General features: G+C 49.9%; 1 protein-coding gene across 10 annotated transcripts in view; it reads left to right on the plus strand.

The window, feature by feature from the left end:
- LOC138865006 (TLE family member 5-like) overlaps window positions 1-20,000 on the plus strand; it is a 122,160-nt gene that overhangs the window by 52,773 nt on the left and 49,387 nt on the right. For all 10 annotated transcript variants that reach the window (XM_070133685.1, XM_070133688.1, XM_070133687.1 and 7 more), the window contains exons 4-5: window positions 14,893-14,956; window positions 19,122-19,166. In XM_070133685.1, the coding sequence (XP_069989786.1) occupies window positions 14,893-14,956; window positions 19,122-19,166 (109 nt within the window). The remainder of the gene's footprint in view (window positions 1-14,892; window positions 14,957-19,121; window positions 19,167-20,000) is intronic.

Genomic DNA, 20,000 nt, shown 5'->3' on the forward strand with positions numbered 1-20,000 from the left:
TATCGAGTGAGCCGCTGTATCGAGTGATCCGCTGTATCGAGTGGGCCGCTGCATCGAGTGTCCCGGGGCAAGATGCTGCGATATCCGTCTGTGGCTTCTCGTGGCACGAAAGAGACGCGGAAACTGATTTTTTTTCTCTCTCTTTTTTATTCGTTTCTTTTGGTTCTGAGAATGGAGACGGTGAAGCGGGGGGGGGGGGATGGCGTGATTTTGTATTTTTTTATTATTATTGTTATTATTTTATTTATTTCTTTTTTATTTTTATTATTATTATTTTTTTTGGCGGGTGGTATTCTTGATTGTTTTTTTTTTTTTTTTCATTGTCGTGGTTTGAGGGAGGGAGGGAGGGGAATAATAAGGAAGAAAGGAAGGTGGTGGTAGATCTCTTTATCTGTTATCCTTCCTTCAAAACTTCTGAACTCCTTGTCACTTTCCCTCTGTGCTGTCTCCTCGTCTCACGCTTTTGTACCTAGTCTTCTCTCTTATCTTCCTCCTCCTCTCCTCCTTCTCTCCTTCCTCCTCCTTCTCCTCCTCCTTCACCACCCATTTCTCCTCTCCCCTCTTCCTTCCTCCCCCAATCTTCTCCTCTTCCTCCTCCTTTCACCACCCCTTTCCTCTCCTGCCCTCTTCCTTCCTTCCTCCTCCCCAATTTCCTCATCTTCTTCCTTCCTCCTCCGCCTCCCCCTTCTTCCCTCCTCCCCTCCCCCTTCTTCCTTCCTCCCCCTCCTCCCCCTCCCCTCCCCCTCCTCCCCCTCCCCTCCCCCTCCCCCTCCTCCCGCCCCCTCTCCGCCAGGCTCAATTTGGGAACGCACACGCTCAGCGATTTAAATTGAACTGGAAGGCCCGGCGCTAATACACTCCGTCGGGGCGGCCGCTGCGCCGACGACTTCATTAACGGCGCAGATCGCTATCGTCGCCGCGGCAAAAACGCATTCCTTGGAGGGCGGCGCGGACGGCGGAGGGCGAGGGGTGGGGGTGGGGGTGGGGTGGGGGTGGAGGGTGGGGGGATTGATAAGCCCCTGTGGGAGAGGTTTGGAAGGGGGGAAGGGGGAAGGGGATTGTGGGAGTGGGGGTTGGGGGGGGGGGACTGATCAGGCCTGTGGGAGGGGTTTGGAAAGGGCAGGAGGGGAGATTTGTGGGGGGACTGATTAGCCCCTGTGGGAGAGGTGTGGTGGGGGAGGGGTGGTGCGTGTGGGAGTTTGTGGGTGTGTGTGGGGTGAAGGTGTGGGTAGTGGTTGAGAAGGGTGGAGGAGAGTTGGGGTTGTGTGGAGGTGGGTGTGATGTTTTGGATGTGGAGGGGGTGGTTGTTTGTGTGTGTGTGTGTGTGTGTGTGTGTGTGTGTGTGTGTGTGTGTGTGTGTGAGTGTGTGTGTGTGCGTGCGTGCGGGTGTACACGTGTGTACATGTGTGTGAATGTGCGCGATTGCGTACATGCTTGCCTGCATACGTATGTGTGTCTTTGTGTATATTTGCATTGTATTGTATGCATTCATATGAGTCTTGAATCTCCATGAATTTCGGTCTTCAATATCTTTTATACGAAAGGAGAAAGCGGAGAGCGAGAGAGGACAAAGAAGAGAAAGGCTTGAAGAAAGCGGGGGAGTGGGGGCGGGAGGGGGGGGGGGGAGGCCGCCATGTAATTTTCCAGCCGCACACTCTTCCCCTGGGGTGTTGTGAGGGGAGGAGGGAGCGGGGAGGCGGAGTGTGGGAGGAGGGGGCGGTGGGAGGTTGGGAGGTCCCGGCAGGGCATGGGAGCAGAAGCCAGAAAGCTCCTATCAGGGGTTTTAGGCGAGAGATCCCGCTGTGGAGCTGGGGTGCTGTGGGGGGTGAGGGGCGTAAGGGAGAGAGGAGAAGTAAGAGGGAGAGGCAGGAGGGGAGGGAAGAGGCAGGGAGAGAGGGGGAAGGCGTAAAAGAAGCATGGCGAAAGGGAGGGAAGAGGGGGAGCAGGAGAGAGGGAAAGTCTCCCAGGGGAGGGGAGAGGGGAGAGCAAGGGAGTGTTAAGGAGACACAGGGGGGTGTTATCGGTTCTCCCGCACACGGCTTCTGCAACACCCACGCCTGTCCTAGCACGACACCCTTAGGGGGGTGGGGGGGTGGGGGGTCGGGGCTTCTCTTCTCTTTTTCTTTTCTTATCATTAGAGGTTGTAGCAGGTGTGCTTCTTCTCTCTTTCTCTTTCTTTCTTTCTTTTTCTTTCTCTTTCTCTTTCTTTCTCTTTCTCTTTCTCTTTCTCCTTCGTCTTTCTCTTTTTTTTACAGGGGGGTTGTAGTGGGTGTGCTTCTCTCTCTTTCTCTCTTTCTTTCTCTCTTTCTCTCACTCTTTCCCTGTCTTTCTCTCTTTCTTTCTTTCTTTCATTCCTTCCCCCGCTCTTTTCCTCCTTCCCTCCTCCCCCTCCCTCCTCTTATACACAACAAAAGCGAAACCAACCGCCCTTACAACACACACACACACACACACACACACACACACACACACACACACACACACACACACACACACACACACACACACACACACACACACACACACACACACACACACACCGCCCCCCCTTTCATTGTCTGGCGCAGAGGTGTGCAGTCTAGCGCAATGACGCGTGGGGCGGTGTTGCTCCTTCTGCGCCACCCTCACGCGGCGGAGGAAGGTGGAGGAGGTGGAAGACGGAAGTGGATGGAAGGAGGAAAGAGGAGGAAGAGGAAGGGGAAAGAGGTGGAGAGGTAGAAGAGGAAGGTTAGGAAGAAGGGAATGTGGAAGAGGTGGAGAGACGTAGTCAGATGGGATAAGAAAGGAGAAAGAGGAAGGGAGGGAGAGGTGGATGGAAGGTAAGAAGGAAGTGACGGAATGTGAAGAGAGTGGAAGAGACAGAAGAAGAGAAAGATGGAAGATGGAAGATATGAAAGGGAGGTGGAAAGAGGGAAGAGAGTAAGAAAAATAAGAAAGAAAGAAAGATAAAAAAGAAATAGAGGAGGGAGTGATGATTTCTCGACGGACACTCACTCGAAAAAAATCGAAAAAAACGAAAATAGCGATACCTCCCCCCACCCCCACCCCATCGCTCACGGGAGACGAAGAAAGTTGTGCTGTAGAGCCTCGAGAACCCCCTCCTTCGCCCCCTCCTCCTTCGCCCCCTCCTCCTTCGCCCCCTCCTCCTCCTTCGCCCCCTCCTCCTCCTTCGCCCCCTCCTCCTTCGCCTCCTCTCGCCCCCTTCCTTCACCCTATCCTTCCTTCGCCCTCTCGCCCCCTTTCCTCCTTCACAACTCCCTCACTCCTCCTTCGCCCCCTCCTCCTCCTTCGCGGCCACGGAGCCCGGGCGAGGCAGCGAAAGTGTCCCTCTTCCTGTCGAGGTCTTTTCTCTTTAAGACGGAGATCGCGAGATTAGAGATGCTCTCGGGATTCTTGGGGAAAAAAAAGAAAAAAGAAATGAGAGGAAGAAGAAGGTAAAAAAAGGCGGTCGTTGTGTGCGAGATGTGACGCGGGAATTTTAAGAGAGGGAGAGGGAGAGGGAGAGGGAGAGGGAGAGGGAGAGGGAAGAGGAGAGGGAGAGGGAGAGAGGAGAGGAGAGGGAGGAGGGAGAGGGAAGGAGGGAGGAGAGAGAGGGAGGAGAGAGGGAGGAGAGGGAGGAAAGGGAGGAAAGGGAGGGGGAGAGAGAGAGAGAGAGAGAGGGAGACGACGGCGTGCTGATCCAAAGGAAGATTTTATAATGAAAAAAAGAAAAGAAAGAGAGAGAGAGTGATTGTGTATGTGCGTGTGCGTATGTGGGTGTGTGTGTGTATGAGAGAGAGAGAGAGAGAGAGAGAGAGAGAGAGAGAGAGAGAGAGAGAAAGAGAAAGAGAAAGAGAAAGAGAAAGAGAAAGAGAGAGAGCAGACGGAAAACCGCGAGAGTTTGCCAAGCCATCCGCAAATGTGCCCGTGCGGAGGGTGAGGGGGGAGGGGCAACATCTGTTAACATTATCTGGGGGCACCGAGTGCCCCCTTTGGCCCCCTCCCCCTCCCCTCCACTCTCCTCCTCTCCTCTGCTCTCTCTCCCCCTCCTCTCCTCTCCCTCACGCCTTCTTCACCTCCTCTCGCCCCTCCTCGCCCTCTCTCTCTCTCTCCCCTCTCCTCTCCCTCTCGTCTTCACCCCCTCTCTCCCCTCTCCTCCCCCTCTCGTCTTCACTCCCTCTCCCCTCTCCTCTCCCTCTCGTCTTTGCCCCCTCCCCTCTCCTCCCCCCCCCCTCTTTGCCCTGACGTGCCACCACTCCGGGACAGGATTTAGGGCCACGGGGACCTCTCCTTGAACCTTCGCAGCCGGGGGGGGGGGGTGAGGGAGGGGATAAAGGGGGCGGGTAGGGGGTAGGGAGGGATGGGAGGGATGGGGGGGGAGAGAGGTGCGCTGCTCAGGGGAATGTCGATAAAGGCCACGAGTGACTTGGTTAAAGTGCAACATTAAGCCTAACTTACCGGCAGCAAGGTGTCGATAAGGAGCCACAGGGGCTGGTTAAAGTACAACAGCAAGCCAGCACCGGCGGCAAGGTGGGGGGAGGAGGGGTAGACCGTCGTGGAGGCTTCGAGTTCGCAGATTCTCACGAAGGAGGAGGAGGAATTTCAGGCATAAACATCGAAAACACACGCTTGAGTTCACAGACAAGCATCGTACTCACACAAACACACGCACAGACAAGCACGCACACATAAACAGACAAGCTTACGCGCACACACAGACACAAGTGTGCATACAAGCACAGCACAAGCACGCACACGCACACTGACAAGCAAACACACACACACACAAGCACGCGCACACACACACACACACACACACACACACACACACACACACACACACACGCACACTGCACATTAACACGCACACGCACACAGACGCGCATACTGTGCACGCACACACACACACACACACACACACACACACACACACACACACACACACACACACACACACACACACACACACACACACACACAGACACACACACAGACACACACACACACACAGACAAGCACACACACACACACACACACACAGACACACACACACACACACAGACACACACACACAGACACACACGCACACACACGAATGTAAGGAGGGGAAACATGCGGATAAAGACAGCGAAGTCAGATGACAAACAAACAAACGAACAAACACAAAACCATTTCCACGATTCACCTGTGCGCCACCCCCCCCCTCCACCTCTCCCCCCCGTCATCCTCACCCCACCCCCCCTTCGAAATTCTCTGCCTTCTCCGAATACCTGATATTTTACACCCTCATTCTCTCTCCTCTCTCGCTCTCTCCCATCTCGCTCTCTCCCCTCTCCCTCGCCCCCTCTCGCTATGTTCCTTCCTAATTTCTTCCACTCTCCCTCTCCCCCTCTTCCTCTCTTGTCCATTTCCCTTTTCCCATCCCTTTTCCTTCCTTTTCTCTTTTGTTCTCTCTTCCCCTCCCCTCCGATTTCTCTCCTCTGCTCCCTATCTTCTTTATCCTCCCAACCTCAGTCTTCTTATCTCCCTCCTCTACTCTCCTCCCCTATCGTTTTTCCTACCCCATCCCACCTCCCCGACTCCCTCTCCCTCTCCCTCCTCCACCTCCTCCCCTCTCTCCAATCCTACCTTCTCTCTCTCCCTCTCCCACCCCATTCCACCTCCCCTTTCTCTCCCCCATCTCTCTCCTTCCCTCCCCAACCCTTCCTCTTCTTTCTCTCCCCCTCTACCCCTTCCCCTCCCCCTTCCTCTTCTTTCTCTCCCCCACCCATCTCCCCCCTCTCTCCTCTCCTTCTTTCTCCTCCCTCACCCTTCCCTCCCCTTCTCTCCTTCTTTCTCTCTTCCCCCATCCCTTCTCTCTCCCCCCATCCTCTCCTTCCCCCATCCCTCTCTCCCTCCCCTCCCCTCCTTCCTCTCTCCCTCTCCCTCCCCAACCCTCCTCCTTTCCTCTCCCTCCCCATCCTTCCTCCCTTCCCCATTCCCCTCTCCCGCCCCCTCCTCCTCTCCTCCAGCTGCGGCGGTGCTCCCTCTTTAATCCCGGGCTCGAGATAACACGGCGCACACGGGGACCACTTCCTAATGAACGGATCTGTGAACACGCCCCGCGGATCCCGGCGGATCTCTGGGGCTTCAATTCCCCAATCTCCCGGGAGGCGCGAGGATTTCAATTTATAGAGCGAAGTGTGGGAGGGTGTGGGGTGTGTGTGTGTGGGGTGAGGGGTGGAGGGGGGGGGGGGTGTTGGTGTGGGGGGAAGGGGGTGTGTTGGAGGTGTGGTGAGGGGGGAAGGGGGTGTTTGGTGGGGGTGAGGGGGTGTTTGGGGTGAGGGGGTGAGTTGGAGGTGAGGGTGTGTAGTGGGATGAGTGTGTGTGTGTTGGGGGGGGGGTGTATCTTTGTGTGTGTGTGTGTGTGTTTGTGTGTGTGTGTGTGAGTGTGATTGTGTGAGTGTGAGTGCAGCGAGTGCGAGTGCCAGTGTGAGTGAGAGTCGAGTGCGAGTGCGAGTGTGTGTGTGTGTGTGCGAGTGCAGTGCGAGTGCGAGTGCGAGTGTGTGTGTGTGTGTGTGTGTGTGTGTGTGAGTGTGTGTGAGTGTGTGTGAGTGTGTGCTACATGTATCTGCGTCTCGTGTGTGTACCTGCATGCTTGTGTAATTAGGGCCACGTGCTTCGTTTGCCTGTAGTGTAGGGGCAATGTGCACCTTTCCCCGTGTGCGTGTGAGCCAATGTGCACCTTTCCCTGTGTGCGTGTGAGCCAATGTGCACCTTTCCCCGTGTGCGTGTGAGCCAAAATGCACGTGCATGTACGCATCTCGCCCTCCGCCACGTGTGCGAACGAACGCGCCGTTTTCATCAAAGCTCGGCTAATTCCGCTTCGGTCTTTCGGAAGGCGCAGACAAATATTTATTTCCCACTCAGGGCATTCGGCGAGCATGAATTTCCTTGCGTCTCTGTGTGCCCGCGCGTGTGGCTTGCGTTCGGAGGCGGCGTGGCTTGCGTTCGGAGGCGGCGCGGCGCTGACTTCGGAAGCAATAACGAGGCTTGCGGAGTCCCTTTGACTTTTTTTCTCTCGCTTTTTTGTCTCCGAGACCGTTTTCTTTCGCCCTTCTCTTAGGTGAGTTAAGCGGGGACTAAAGAATTTATGCTTTTTTCTTTTTTTTTTTTTTACTTTTTAAGATTATTTCCTCTTCGTCTGGTTTCGGATTGGAGATGAAAAGAGGTACATGCAAGCAAACACAAGAATGCAAGGCGGAGCAATGAGCATGTCTTTGCACAAGCACTCAAGCGCGCATACACACACACACACACACACACACACACACACACACACACACACACACACACACACACACACACACACACACACACACACACACACACACACACACACACACACACACACACACACAGCGGCGGAAGCAATTGAAGATTATTCAAATAGCAATGCATTAGGGAAGGGGTAGGGGGGTGGGGGGTGGGGGTGGGGGGAAGGAGGTGGAGGGCCGTGGGAAGGGGAAGGAGGGAAGCGGGTGGAAGGGGAAAGAAGAAGAAGAAGAGGAAAAGGAAGGAGAAGTAGAAAGAGAAAGAAGAAAAAGGAGAAAAAGAAGGACGAGGAGATGAAAAAGTAGTAGTAAACAAAGAAACAGAAGAAGAAGAGAGAAGAAGAAGAAAACGAGTGGGAGAGGGAGAAAAGGATGGAGAGAAAGAGTAAGAGAGGTCGAGAGGATGGGGCAGGGGGAGAAGAAAAGGAGAGATAGGAGGAGGAGGAGGAGGAGGAGGGGAGGAGGAGGAGGAGGAGGGAGGAGGAGGGAGGAGGAGGAGGGAGGAGGAGGAGGAGGAGGGAGGAGGAAGAGGAGAAAGGAACGGGAGGCAGGGAAAGGGGGAAAGAGGGGGTGGGTAGGATTAAGGGAGAAAGGAGGAAGAGGTCTTAGGGGTGGGTGGGGGGTGGTGGAAGAGAGAGGCGGGGAGAGAAGGGGGAGAGAGGAGGAGAGGCGGGGGGAAGGGGGAGAAGGAGGAGAGGCAGGGGGAAGGGGGAGAGGGGGAGGAGGGAGGGGGGAGGGGGAGGGGAGGGGGCAACTTTGTAGCTCCAGTTTAATGCGGCAGAAAAGTTTGTGCTCACAATAGGAGAACATATTGTGAGATTACAATGTAAATAAAGAGGGGGCCGAGTTCATGGCCAAAGTTTTCGTTTTTTGTCTTGGATGTGTATTTTTTTTCTTGGGGGGGCGGTGGGGGGTAGGAGTCAGGTAGGGGGACGGAGGAGTGGGAGTGGGATTTTTCTTGGGGGGGCAGGGGGTAGGGGAAGGAGGGGTAGGAGACGGACGGACGGAGGGAGGGAGGTTGTTTTTGTTTTCTCTCTCTCTTTTCTCTTTCTTTTATTTATTTATTTTTTTCCAGGGAGGCGTAGAGAAAGAGGGAGAGAGAGATTTTTCTTTTCTTTTCTTTTCTTTTCTCAGGGAGGCGGGGAGATAGGGAGGGAGGGAGGGAGAGAGGGAGGGTGGGTGGGTAGGTAGAGTGGGGGAGGAAAAGGCGAAACAGTGGGTGTTGGAAGTCAGTGGCGGGGGGAGGCAGAAAGGGGTTAAAGGGATCTGGGGGTATGAGGAGGGAAGGGAGGGAAGGGAGGGAGAAAGGGAGGGAGGGGAGAGGGGTTGAGATGGTACGGGCTAGGGAGGAAGGAGTGTAAGACCAGGGGCGTGGGGGGTTGGTTAGAGGGGGGGGGGCGGGGGTTGAAAGCAGTGTGCGAAGGAGTCAACATGTTGTCTTGGCATTTCTTAGGAGGTTGGGTGCTGAATCATAGAAGACGCTGAGGGAGGAGAAGGGGGAAGAGGAAGGAGAATAAGAATAAGAAGGAGAAGGAGAAGGGGAAGGAGAGAAGGAGAAGGAGGAGGAGAAGGAAAAAAAGAAGGAAAAGGAATAATATGAAGAGTGAAGGAAGAATGTATATAGATGAAGAGAAGGGGAGGAAAAGGAAAAGAGGGCAAAGAAAGGAGAAAGAACAAGAAGGTTAAAGAAGAAGAAGAGGACAAAGAGGTAACGAGATGGAAGAAGAGAGTGAAAGAGGAAAACAAAGGAGTAAATAAAGAAGGATAAGAAGATGCAGAAAATCAATATAAATGAAACGAAGCGGAAGAAAAGGAAGAGGCGGAGAGAGCATAAACTCGAGGCAGGGGAACCGAGAGAAAGGTGATAAAGAAGGAGGAAGGAGGAAGGAAGGGGTCCCGGCGAGGCCCCTCCCCGGCCGTCATCCCGATCTCTGTGTGTTCTCGCAATACATCTTGCGCTGCAGTACGCATTGCAGTTAATGTTACGCCACCTATTATAGCGCGACGGAGGTTCTCTCGCTCTGGCTCTTGCTCTATATCTGGCTCTTGCTCTATCTCTTTCTCGTCTCGTTCTTTCTCTCTCTCTTCCTCGTCTCATTCTTTCTCTCTGGCTCTTGCTCTATCTCTTTCTCGTCTCGTTCTTTCTCTCTGGCTCTTCTTGCTCTATCTCTTTCTTTCTCTCTCGCTATATCTCTCTCTCGTCTCGTTCTCGTCTCGTTCTCGCTCTCTCTCTCTCTCTCTCTCTCTCTCTCTCTCTCTCTCTCTCTCTCTCTTTCTCTTACTCTTTCTTGCTCTATCTCTTTCTCGTCCGCGTTCTCCTTTTCCTACTCCTCCTCCTCCTCCTCTTTTTCTTCTTCGTCGTCGTCTTCTCTCTTGTCACCTTTCTCTCTCTCTCCTCTCCTCTCCTCTCTTCTTCCTTCCTCCCAACCTCTTCCTCCCTCTCTCTTCTCCCCCTCCTTCTACCTCTCCCCTCTCTTCTCCCCCTCTGTCTACCTCTCCTTCTCCCCCCCTCTGTCTCCCTCTCTCGCCATCTTGCTGCCATCACAGGTCAGCATTTCGCACCATAAAGAGCCAACACGGCGGCCAAACAGATCTTGCTTGCTAACGGGGAAATGTGTTTCGATAATAGCTGAGCTAATGTTGAACTAACTAATTTGCTGACCCGGAGATCAACACACACAGTCCGCACGCAGCCCCTGTACCTCCTCCCCACTCCCTCCCTCCTCCCCACTCCCTCCCTCCCTCCTCCCCATCCCCTCCCTCCTCCTCCCCACTCCTCCGTCCTTTCGCCTGGCTGCAGCAGGGAAGGAGTTGGGGAAAGGGGAGGGAGGGGAGAAGGAGGTAAGGTGGAGGGGGGAGTGAAGATGAGGTGACGAGGTGTTGGATTGAGGGTGAGAGTGTGGGAGAGGGAGAAGGAGAGGGGGAAGAGAGGGATGGAGGGAGAGAGACACAGAAGCAGACAGACAGATAGATACAGAGACAGAGGCAGACAAGACACAAAGGCAAAGACAGAAAGACAGACAGATCCAGATCCGGAAATGCAGAGACAGACAGACAGACAGACAGACAGACAGACAGACATATAGAAAAAGAAACAAAAGCAAATTCTGGACGAGCATGCGAGAGCGAGTGTGGAAGAGAAGCGTCAATTTTCCGGCAATTTGAATTCACGGATTATGAGTTGCGAGGACGGGCTGCCGGATAATTGGTTACGTGTGGGATAAAGAGAGAGGTCTGTGGAACAAGCGGATTCCCATAACCCCCTCCCCATATTTTTTTTTTCTTTTTCCTTTTTTTTTCGAAACTCGGGTAGAATAAAAAGGGTTTTGGGAAATCTCTGTGCTTCGAGCCTCTCAGACAATGCTGCAGCTATTTTAAAATGTTGCAGTCATAGTTAGTATGCAACATTTGTTATGGTGAGCGCGGCTATACTCCCTCTTCGCTCTCCTGTCCCCTCCCCCCCCCTTCTCCTTTCTTTCCCTCTTCCCCTATCCCTCTTCTTACACTCTTATATCAAGCTCTTCTTCCCCTCCTCCCTCTCACTCCTCCCTCCCTCTACTCCCCCTTCTCCCTCTCTCCCCTATCCCTGCCCCTCATTCCCCTCCCCCTCCACTCTCCCTCAGTCTTCCTCCCTCTACTCCCCCTCTCCCATCTCCCTGCTCCTTCTTCCCCCCCCCTCTCCTCACCCCTCCTTCTTCCCACTCCTCCCTCCCCCTCCCCTCTCCCCGTTACATGTCACAATAATCGCCAACAACGGTCGTGTTTGTCCGTCGATAAATTAGGTAAAATTAAATGCATTTTGCAACCCTTTCGTCTGGCTCTGCATCCTGTGGAGTTTATGGAACGTGCTCTCGGGGGTTTGTCTCTTCTCTTTTTTTCTTTCTCCTTCTCTTCTACTCCCTTTATGCAATTTTCTTCTACTCTCTTTATCCTCTTCTCTTCTCTTCTGCTCTCCTCTCTCTTTTTTTCTTTCTCCTTCTCTTCTAATTTCTTTATCCTCTTCTGTTTTCCTACTCTCTTTATCCTCTTTTCTATTCTATTCTTTTTATCCTCTTCTCTTCTCATACTCTCTTTATCTTCTCGTTTCTTACTCTTTTTATCTTCTCTTCTCTTACTCTCTTTTATCTTCTTACTCGTGCCCCACTCTCTTTATCCTCTTCTGCTTTGTTCTCCGCTTCTCTGCCTTTCTTGTTTTTAACCTGAGTTCTTTTTCCTCTTCTGTCTCCCGGCTAATGTTTTTTTTTCCGCTATTCTTTTTCATCCCTTTTCTCACGCCCTTCCTCCCTCCCTCGATCCCTTCTACTTTCCTTTCTTCCCTTCCTCCCTCGTTCCCTTTTGCCCTCCTTTCTTCCCTCCCTCTCTCCCTCTCCTGTCTGCCTGTCTCCCTCCTTCCCTCCATCCTTCCCTCCTTCCTTCCTTCCCTCCTTCCTTCCTTCCTTCCCTCCTTCCTTCCTTCCTTCCCTCCTTCCTTCCTTCCTTCCTTCCTTCCTTTTACACCATCGTTCGCCGGGCCAGCTGTGGATTTCCCGTTTTCTTCATTAAACTTCAGTCTCGATGATCGTGTTTCGTTTTCTTTTCGCCCGGTCGGAATAATAACAGATAATTGAGTTAATAAAACAGTCTTTGTTGCACGTCATGGGACTAGGGGAATCTCACTATCAAAGAGAGAGAGAGAGACAGACTCAGACAGAGCAGACAGGCAGAGTAGACAGAGAGAGAGAGAGAGAGAGAGAGAGAGAGAGAGAGAGAGAGAGAGAGAGAGAGAGAGAGAGAGAGAGAGAGAGAGAGAGAGAGAGAGAATAAAGTGGATTACAAAATAATCTTTATTATATGCTGTATGTGTGAAATCGAAGTGGGCGCCATTAGCCGACCGCAAATTGGGCGGTTGTAAAAGGGAGAAATAAGAAGGTGGAATACTCGGAATGGACAATAGTGCGAAATGACATTCTCCCTCCTTCCCCCCTTCCCTCCTTCCCTCCTTTCCTCCTTTCCTCCTTTCCTCCTTCCCTTCTTAACTCCATCCCTCCTTAACTCCTTCCCTCCTTCCCTCCTTCCCTCCTTTTCTCCTTTCCTCTTTCCCTTCTTAACTCCATCCCTCCCTAACTCCTCTCTACCGCGTGTCTTTCTTACCTTCGTACCATCCCTTTCTCTCCCTTCCACCTCTCCTCTCTCACTTATTCCCTCCCTCCTTTCTCTCCTTTCCTCCTTTCCTTCCTCCCTAACCCTCCCGTCCCTCTCCTCTTCTCTCCTCTCTTTTCTTCTTATCTCCTCTCCCCCTAACCCCCTCCCTCTCCTCTCATCCTCCCCTCCCCCCTCCCCTCCCCTCCCCTCCCCAATTTCCCGGACGTGGGGGGTGGGGGGGGGAGTGATGAAAGCTGTTATTATTTCAGTTTTATGAGTATTATCGCGTTTTATGGTCATTATTATTTACGGCTCGAAATACTAACATTATCGATACACACGCCATGCCTTCTTCCTCTCTCTGTCTCTGTCTCTGTCTGTTTGTCCCTGTCTCTTCCTCTCTTTCTCTCTTTCTCTCTTTCTCTTTCTCTTTCTTTCTTTCTTTCTTTCTTTATTTATTTCTCTCTTTCTCTCTTTCTCTTTCTTTCTTTCTTTCTTTCTTTCTTTCTTTCTTTCTTTCTTTCTTTCTTTCTCTCTCTCTCTCTCTCTCTCTTCCTCTCTCTCTCTCTCTCTCTCTCTCTCTCTCTCTCTCTCTCTCTCTCTCTCTCTCTGTTTGTCTTTGTCTATATATGTTTACCTCTCTGCTTATTTATGTCTGTCAGTATGTCGTTACCTCCTGTCTTTGTGTCTATCTCTCTATGTCTGTCTGTGGCTGTCTCTCTCGCTGCGGTCACCCAACCCCGTTTAACCCCCCCACCTCCACCTCCCGACTTTTGGGACCCCTCCCCCTACCCCAACTCCCCCCCCCCTAGACCTCTCTACTCTCCCCTCGACCCTCCCGACTCCCCGACTTCCCCCCCCCCGACCTCCCCGACCCCCCCTAGCCCCCCGACATCCGCCTCAAATTGCCCGCCCGCCGCTTCGGAAGTGGGCCTTTACAATGCAAATAACGGATGCTTCCTCCGCCATCGCAGCCGTGTTATTTAGCCATCACGGAGACTGCCATTTCTGCCGGTTGAGATTACCGGATAATGCTGCTCCGGCGTCCGAGAGGTCGTTACTTCTGGGGCGGTCTCTGGAGGGCGAAGGGGGCAGTGGGGAATGAGGGGGTTATGAGCATGAGAAGTGGGTAGGTTGTGGTGCGTGAGGGGTGTGGGTGGGTTGTGGGCGTGAGGGGAGTGGTGTGGGTTGTGGGCGTGAGGTGGTAAGGGGTGGGTTTGGAGTGGAGTTGTAGGCGTGAGTGGGTGGGGGGTGAGGAGGGAGCCATAATGTTCCTTTGGAGAGAGAGGGGAGGGGGTATGGAAGGAGCGGAGGGTGATATGGGTGGGGTGAGGAGCGAGGGAGGGTGAGGAGGGAGGTGGAGGGGGAGTGGGGGAGGAAGGGAGGGGGGAGGGAGAGGAGTGGGGTGATTGCGGGTACCTGTTGAGGCGTGGGTGGCTCATGGAAGGGTGTACGTGTGTATGTATGCGTGGGACCGTGTGCATATCTGTATGTGCGTATGTCTGTATGTAGGTATGTGTTGCACGTGTATATGAACATGTATATGTATGTATATAGACCTATGTACGTATGTATGTATTTATGTATGCAAGCCTATGTATGTATTTATGTATGTATGTAGGCCTATGTATGTATTTATGTATGTATGTAGGCCTATGTATGTATGTATGTAAGGAAATAAGTAAGTATGTATGTTTATGAGAAAGTGCACATAAACCTCTCGAAAGCTCACACATAACACGGATAACCTGGACAAACACTCGAGAGACGAGGAGGAGGGGTGGGGGTGGGGTCTAGGGGAGGGGAGGAGAGAAGGGGAGGCGAGACGAGGGGAGGGGGAGGAGGGGGGGAGAGGGGAGAGAGGGAGGGAGGAGAGGAGTGGGGAGGGAGAGGAGGGAAGGAGGAAGAAGGGAAGGGAGACGAGGGGAGGGGAGGAGGAGGAAGAGGAGGCGAGGGGAGGAGAGGAGGGAAGGGAGGCGAGGGGAGGGTGAGGTGAGGGGGGGAGGAGGGAGAGGGAGAGGAGGGGAGGGAGGCGAGGGGAGGAGAGGAGGGAAGGGAGGCGAGGGGAGGAGGGAGGGGGAGGGAAGGCGGGGAGGGGAGGCGAGGGGAGGGGGAGGGGGAGGGTAAGATTAGGTCTCAAGGCTCATAAAACGCCCCGAGATCCACTCAGCGATAAGACCTTATCAGTTTGCGATAACAGGTCATACACGACAGGGAATGATTAACCAGAGAGCGCAGCGGCCGATAAAGCCGATTACTTGAGATAAAAAAAAGAAAGAAAAAAAAAATGGAAGGCTTTTGTGAAATGTGACGAATAATAACCTTTCTCGTCCTTTTCTTATTTTTATTTTTTTTATAATACTGATGTTGTTGTTTTTTATTTTTATAATACTGATGTCGTACGGTGTTGGAAATTCTGTCTTGATTTGTTTTATTGTTTTGATTGATCTAATTGTTTTTTTTCTCTCTCTCTTTGCAGTATCAAATTGGAAGCCGACAAATTGGTGCAAGAGAAGTCAGAGATGCAGAGGCATTATGTCATGGTAAGTCTTTTCTGAATGTTTACTCCTAATGCACATTTATACGTACATTCATGCTTACATACATGCATACATACATATATACATACATACATATATACATACATACATATATACATACATACATATATACATACATACATACATACATATATACATATATACATACACACACACACACACACACACTCACACACTCACACACACTCACACACACACACACACACACACACACACACACACACACACACACACACACACACACACACACACACACACACACACACACACATAAGCGAAAACGTACATGTACCCATCCATGTACATACCTTTACTCGAACACTTGTATGTAATTATTTATGGGGAAAATTTCACAGATGAATATGAATATAGATGGATGGATATAGATATAGGTATTTATGTGTATGTCTAGCATGTTCAGCTGTTATCTCTGTATTAAACCTACTTGTGCATGTTAAAGCCCATAAATCATGAAGAAAAAAAGAGAAAAATATAGAAAAAATAGATGAAAAGACAGACTAAAAAGATTTTGAAATAATAAAGGATTGGAGACGAACAAGAACAGAAAGAAAGAGTAGAAAATAGAAAAAAATAAATGAGGATAGAAGATTATAAGAATTTAGGGATATAATGTAAGAAAGAGAATGAGATAGGAAAGAAAATGATGGATAGAAGATAAGATAAGATTGGAAAAAAATGTATAAATGTAAAGAATGGAAGATAAAGAAGGAAAGAAATAGCTGTTAAGATTATCAGGCCAATCACAGCACTGCCAATGCTGTGGTGCTGTTGGGTCTGCTGTGTCGCATCCCCCCCCCCCCCTGAATGGATAATGGGACGTGATGTTAATTAATTTGGGTGCTTGCTGGATTCCCTCCTCCTCCCTCCCCTACTCTCCCCTCCCCTCCCCTCCCCACCTCCCTTTCCTTCCCGTCCTTTCACAATCAACTGTCTTTCTTTTTCTGATTCTCCGTCTTTTTCACAGATCTCTCTCTCTCTCTCTCTCTCTCTCTCTCTCTCTCTCTCTCTCTCTCTCTCTCTCTCTCTCTCTCTCTCTCTCTCTCTCTCTCTTTCTTTCTCTCTCTCTCTCTCTCTCTCTCTCTCTCTCTCTCTCTCTCTCTCTCTCTCTCTCTCTCTCTCTCTCTCTCTCTCTCTCTCTCTCTCTCTCTCTCTCCCTCTCCTCTCTCTCTCTCTCTCTCTCTCTCTCTCTCTCTCTCTCTCTCTCTCTCTCTCTCTCTCTCTCTCTCTCTCTCTCTCTCTCTCTCTCTCTCTCTCTCTCCCTCTCTCTCTCCCTCTCTCTCTCTCTCTCTCTCTCTCTCTCTCTCTCTCTCTCTCTCTCTCTCTCTCTCTCTCTCTCTCTCTCTCTCTCTCCCTCCCTCCCTCCCTCCCTCCCTCCCTCCCTCTCTCCCTCTCTCCCTCTCTCCCTCTCCCCGCTTATTTCCCTCACCTTCTCCTTCTCTCTCTGTCATTGTCTCTCTCCCTCTCCCTCTCTCGCTAACCCTCACTATTGTTCTTTCGCTCTCCCTCTTCCTTTCCTTTTCATCCCTCTCCACTTCCCACCCTACCGTTGACCAGAAAAATACTGGTCGCGATCTGCATATTATATTGCGATCTTTTCTCCATGCTACACCCTGTTGAATACACAGAGAGAGCGAGGGCGTTTGGTGACAGACAAGGGCACACAAGGAGGTTGACGGAACGCTTAGGATTTAATGGTATAGCGTTGGTATTCTGAGGAAGGGGAAGGGGTGAGGAAGAGGAAGGAAAAGGAAGGGGGAGGGGAAGGAAAAGGAGAGGGGGAGGGAAGGGAAGGGATGGGGAGGGGGAAGGGGATGGGGAGGGAAAGGGAGGGGATGGGAGGGAAGGAAGGGAGGGGAGGAAGAGGGGAGGGGAGAGGAGGGATGGGGAAGGGAAGGGGAAGGGGGAAGGGAGGGGGAAGGGAAGAGGAGGGGAAGGGAGAGGAGGAAAGGAAAGAAAAGAAGAGAATAGGATAGTGAAGTGAAGCCAGACCACGCAAGGCCGCGGAAGACAAGGCAAAGAAGACGGTAAATAAAAATGGGAAACAGCAAGGCCAGAGAATGAAAAGTCAAGGAAAGGAAGGCAGGAGAGGATAGGAGAGAATAGGAGAGGAGAGGAGAGGATAGGAGAGGATAGGATAGGATAGGATAGAGGGGAGGAGAGGAGAGGAGAGGATAGTATAGTATAGTATAGTATAGTATAGGATAGGATAGGAGAGAATAGGATAGGATAGGATAGGAGAGAATAGGATAGGATAGGATAGGAGAGAATAGGATAGGATAGGATAGGATAGGATAAAGGAGGGGAGAGGCGAGATAAGGAGACAACGAGCGAGGGAGTGCGTGCGTGCGTGCGTGCGTGCGCGCGCTGGGTGACGGCACGGCTAGATTACATATTATGGCAGGTAATTAGAGTGTAGTTTGCCGACATAGTTGCGTCAGGTCGGGGTTAATGAGCGTGTTGCCGCCCCGCCCCTTGGTCTTGATTTAGGGGTTAAGAGGGGAATGGGAAAGGGGGAAAGAGGGGAGGGGAAAGGGGAGGGGAGGGGAGGAATGGGGAGGGAGGGAGGAGAGGAAAGGGAATAAGAGGGGGAAAGAGAATAGGAGGGAGAAAGAATTGGAAGGAGGAGAAAGAGGGAATAGGAAGGGAGAAAAAGGGGGAGGGAGAAAGAAGGAGGGAAAAGAAGGGAGAAAGAGGGAATAGGAGGGGAGAAAGATGGAATAGGAAAGGAGAAGGAAAGAGAAGGGGAGGGGAGAAAGAAAGAGAAGGGGAAGGGAGTAAGAAAGAGAAGTGGAGGGGAGAAAGAGGGGAAATAGGAAGTGAGAAAGAAAGGGAACTGGAAGAGATAGAGAGAGCGAAATCGACGCGTGAATAACGAACACGAAACATGGCGTGATCTCATGTACTGTGTCACACTTTGTACACTTTTTTTTTTTCCTTTTTTTTTTTTCTTTGACCGGGGAGTGGGGGGCGGGGGGCGGAGGGGGCGGGGGGCGGTGGGGGGGGGGGTCTTTGTACTGGCGACATGACTCATCTTGTTTTGTGTGTCTATAATTCGTTGCTTCCTTTCGTCTTGCATTTGATTGACGGCTGTTAATGAAGCTGTTTGTATGAGGGTGTGTTTATATTAGCCATTTTCTTTTTCTTATTATTGTTTATTGTTCTTTTTTTTTTACGTTTTTTTTTGTGGGTCATGTGAAGATGAACGTAAAATGGGGTTGGTTTTGGATGGCGTTCATGGCAGGTCTTTGTTTTTATGTGTTTATTTATTTTTTTCTTTCTCTGTTTTTGTTCCCCTTTTTTGATGGATGGGGTGTAGAGGGTGTTTGTTTCCGTTTTAGATTGTTTTTGATGACCGGATTTTTTTTATTTATTTATTTTTTTTATCTTGTTTTTTTGTCTCTCGCCTTTTCTTTCTTTCTTTCTTTCATTGTTTCCATTTCTTTTCCTTCTTTCTTTTTCTTTTTTCTTTCATTCTTTTATTTCTTTTTCTTTCTCTTCCTTCCTATCTTTCTCTCTTTCTTTCTTTCTTACTCGGACCATTGGTGATAATTTCCCTTGGTCATATGTAATTACGGAACGGTGGAGTGGGGTGGGGGTGTGGGGGTGGGGGTAGGGAGGGGTGATGGTTTTTGGTTTGGGTTAGTGGAAGGGATGGGAAGGTGGGGGGGGGGGTTAACGAGGTGTTTGGGGGTAATGTGGTGGGTGGGGTGGGGTGTAGGTAAACATTTGTGTATTATTGGTGTTGGTGATGCGAAATATTTTGCTATGACACCACAATCAAGAAAAAAAAAGACAAACAAATAAACTTCAAACAAGGAAATATAAACAAAGACACACAAGGAATAAGAAAAACAACTACAAAATACAGTTGAAGCTTTTATTTTCTTTTTTGAATTTTAACTCTCCCACCAATTATTAACGGTTTTCTTCTCTTCCCCTGAAATTCGTGAGGATGTTTTTTTTTGGATTTTAACTTCTCTTCCTTTTCTTCCAGTTCCACAAATTATTAATGTTTTATCTTCTCTTCCTTTCTTCCAGTTCCACAAATTATTAATGTTTTATCTTCTCTTCCTTTCTTCCAATTCCACAAATTATTAATGTTTTTCTTCTCTTCCTTTTCTTCCAGTACTACGAGATGTCATACGGCTTAAACGTGGAAATGCATAAACAGGTGAGTGAAAAAAATCGATTTTGTATTTTGTCATTTGATTAAAGTGACTTTTTTTTTCCAAATGATGAATTATTTTTGATTTTTTTTATCAATTTATTTTTATCGCTACAACTTTTTATTATATTTTTTCCAAGTTATGAATTATTATTTTTTATTATTTTTATTTTTTTTATCAATTTATCTTTATCGCTACAACTTTTTATTATTTTTTAAAAATGTGTTATTCATTTATTAATGTGTGTCGTCACTTTTATTTTACGTATGGGTAGGTAGATAGATTGGAAAGAATTGATAGGCTGGTAGGTAGGTAGGTAGATAGATAGATAGATAGATAGATAGATAGATAGATAGATAGATAGATAGATAGATAGATAGATAGATAGATAGATAGATAGATAGATAGATAGATAGATAGATAGATAGATAGATAGATAGATAGATAGATAGATAGATAGATAGATAGATAGATAGATAGATAGATAGATAGATAGAATGGTTGATAGGTTTGTTGATTTATTGACTTTATTCCTTCATTCATCCATTATTTCATCCATTCCTTCCTTCAATTATTTATTCATTCATTCATTCCAATCTTCCTTCCTTCATTCTTTCATTTATTTATCCATTTCTTTATTCATTGATTCCTTCCTTTCTTCACTTATTCATTCACCCATTCCTTCATTTATCCATCCATTACCTCATTCATTCAACCATTCCTTCCTTCCTTCCTTCCTTCCTTCCTTCCTTCCTTCATCCATCAGTTCATCCATCAGTTCATCCATCAGTTCATCATCTATCCATCCATTCCTTCCCTCATTCCTTCATCTGCATGTG

The sequence above is a fragment of the Penaeus vannamei genome, chromosome 19 (assembly GCF_042767895.1).
Source record: "Penaeus vannamei isolate JL-2024 chromosome 19, ASM4276789v1, whole genome shotgun sequence".
NCBI lineage: Eukaryota > Metazoa > Arthropoda > Malacostraca > Decapoda > Penaeidae > Penaeus > Penaeus vannamei.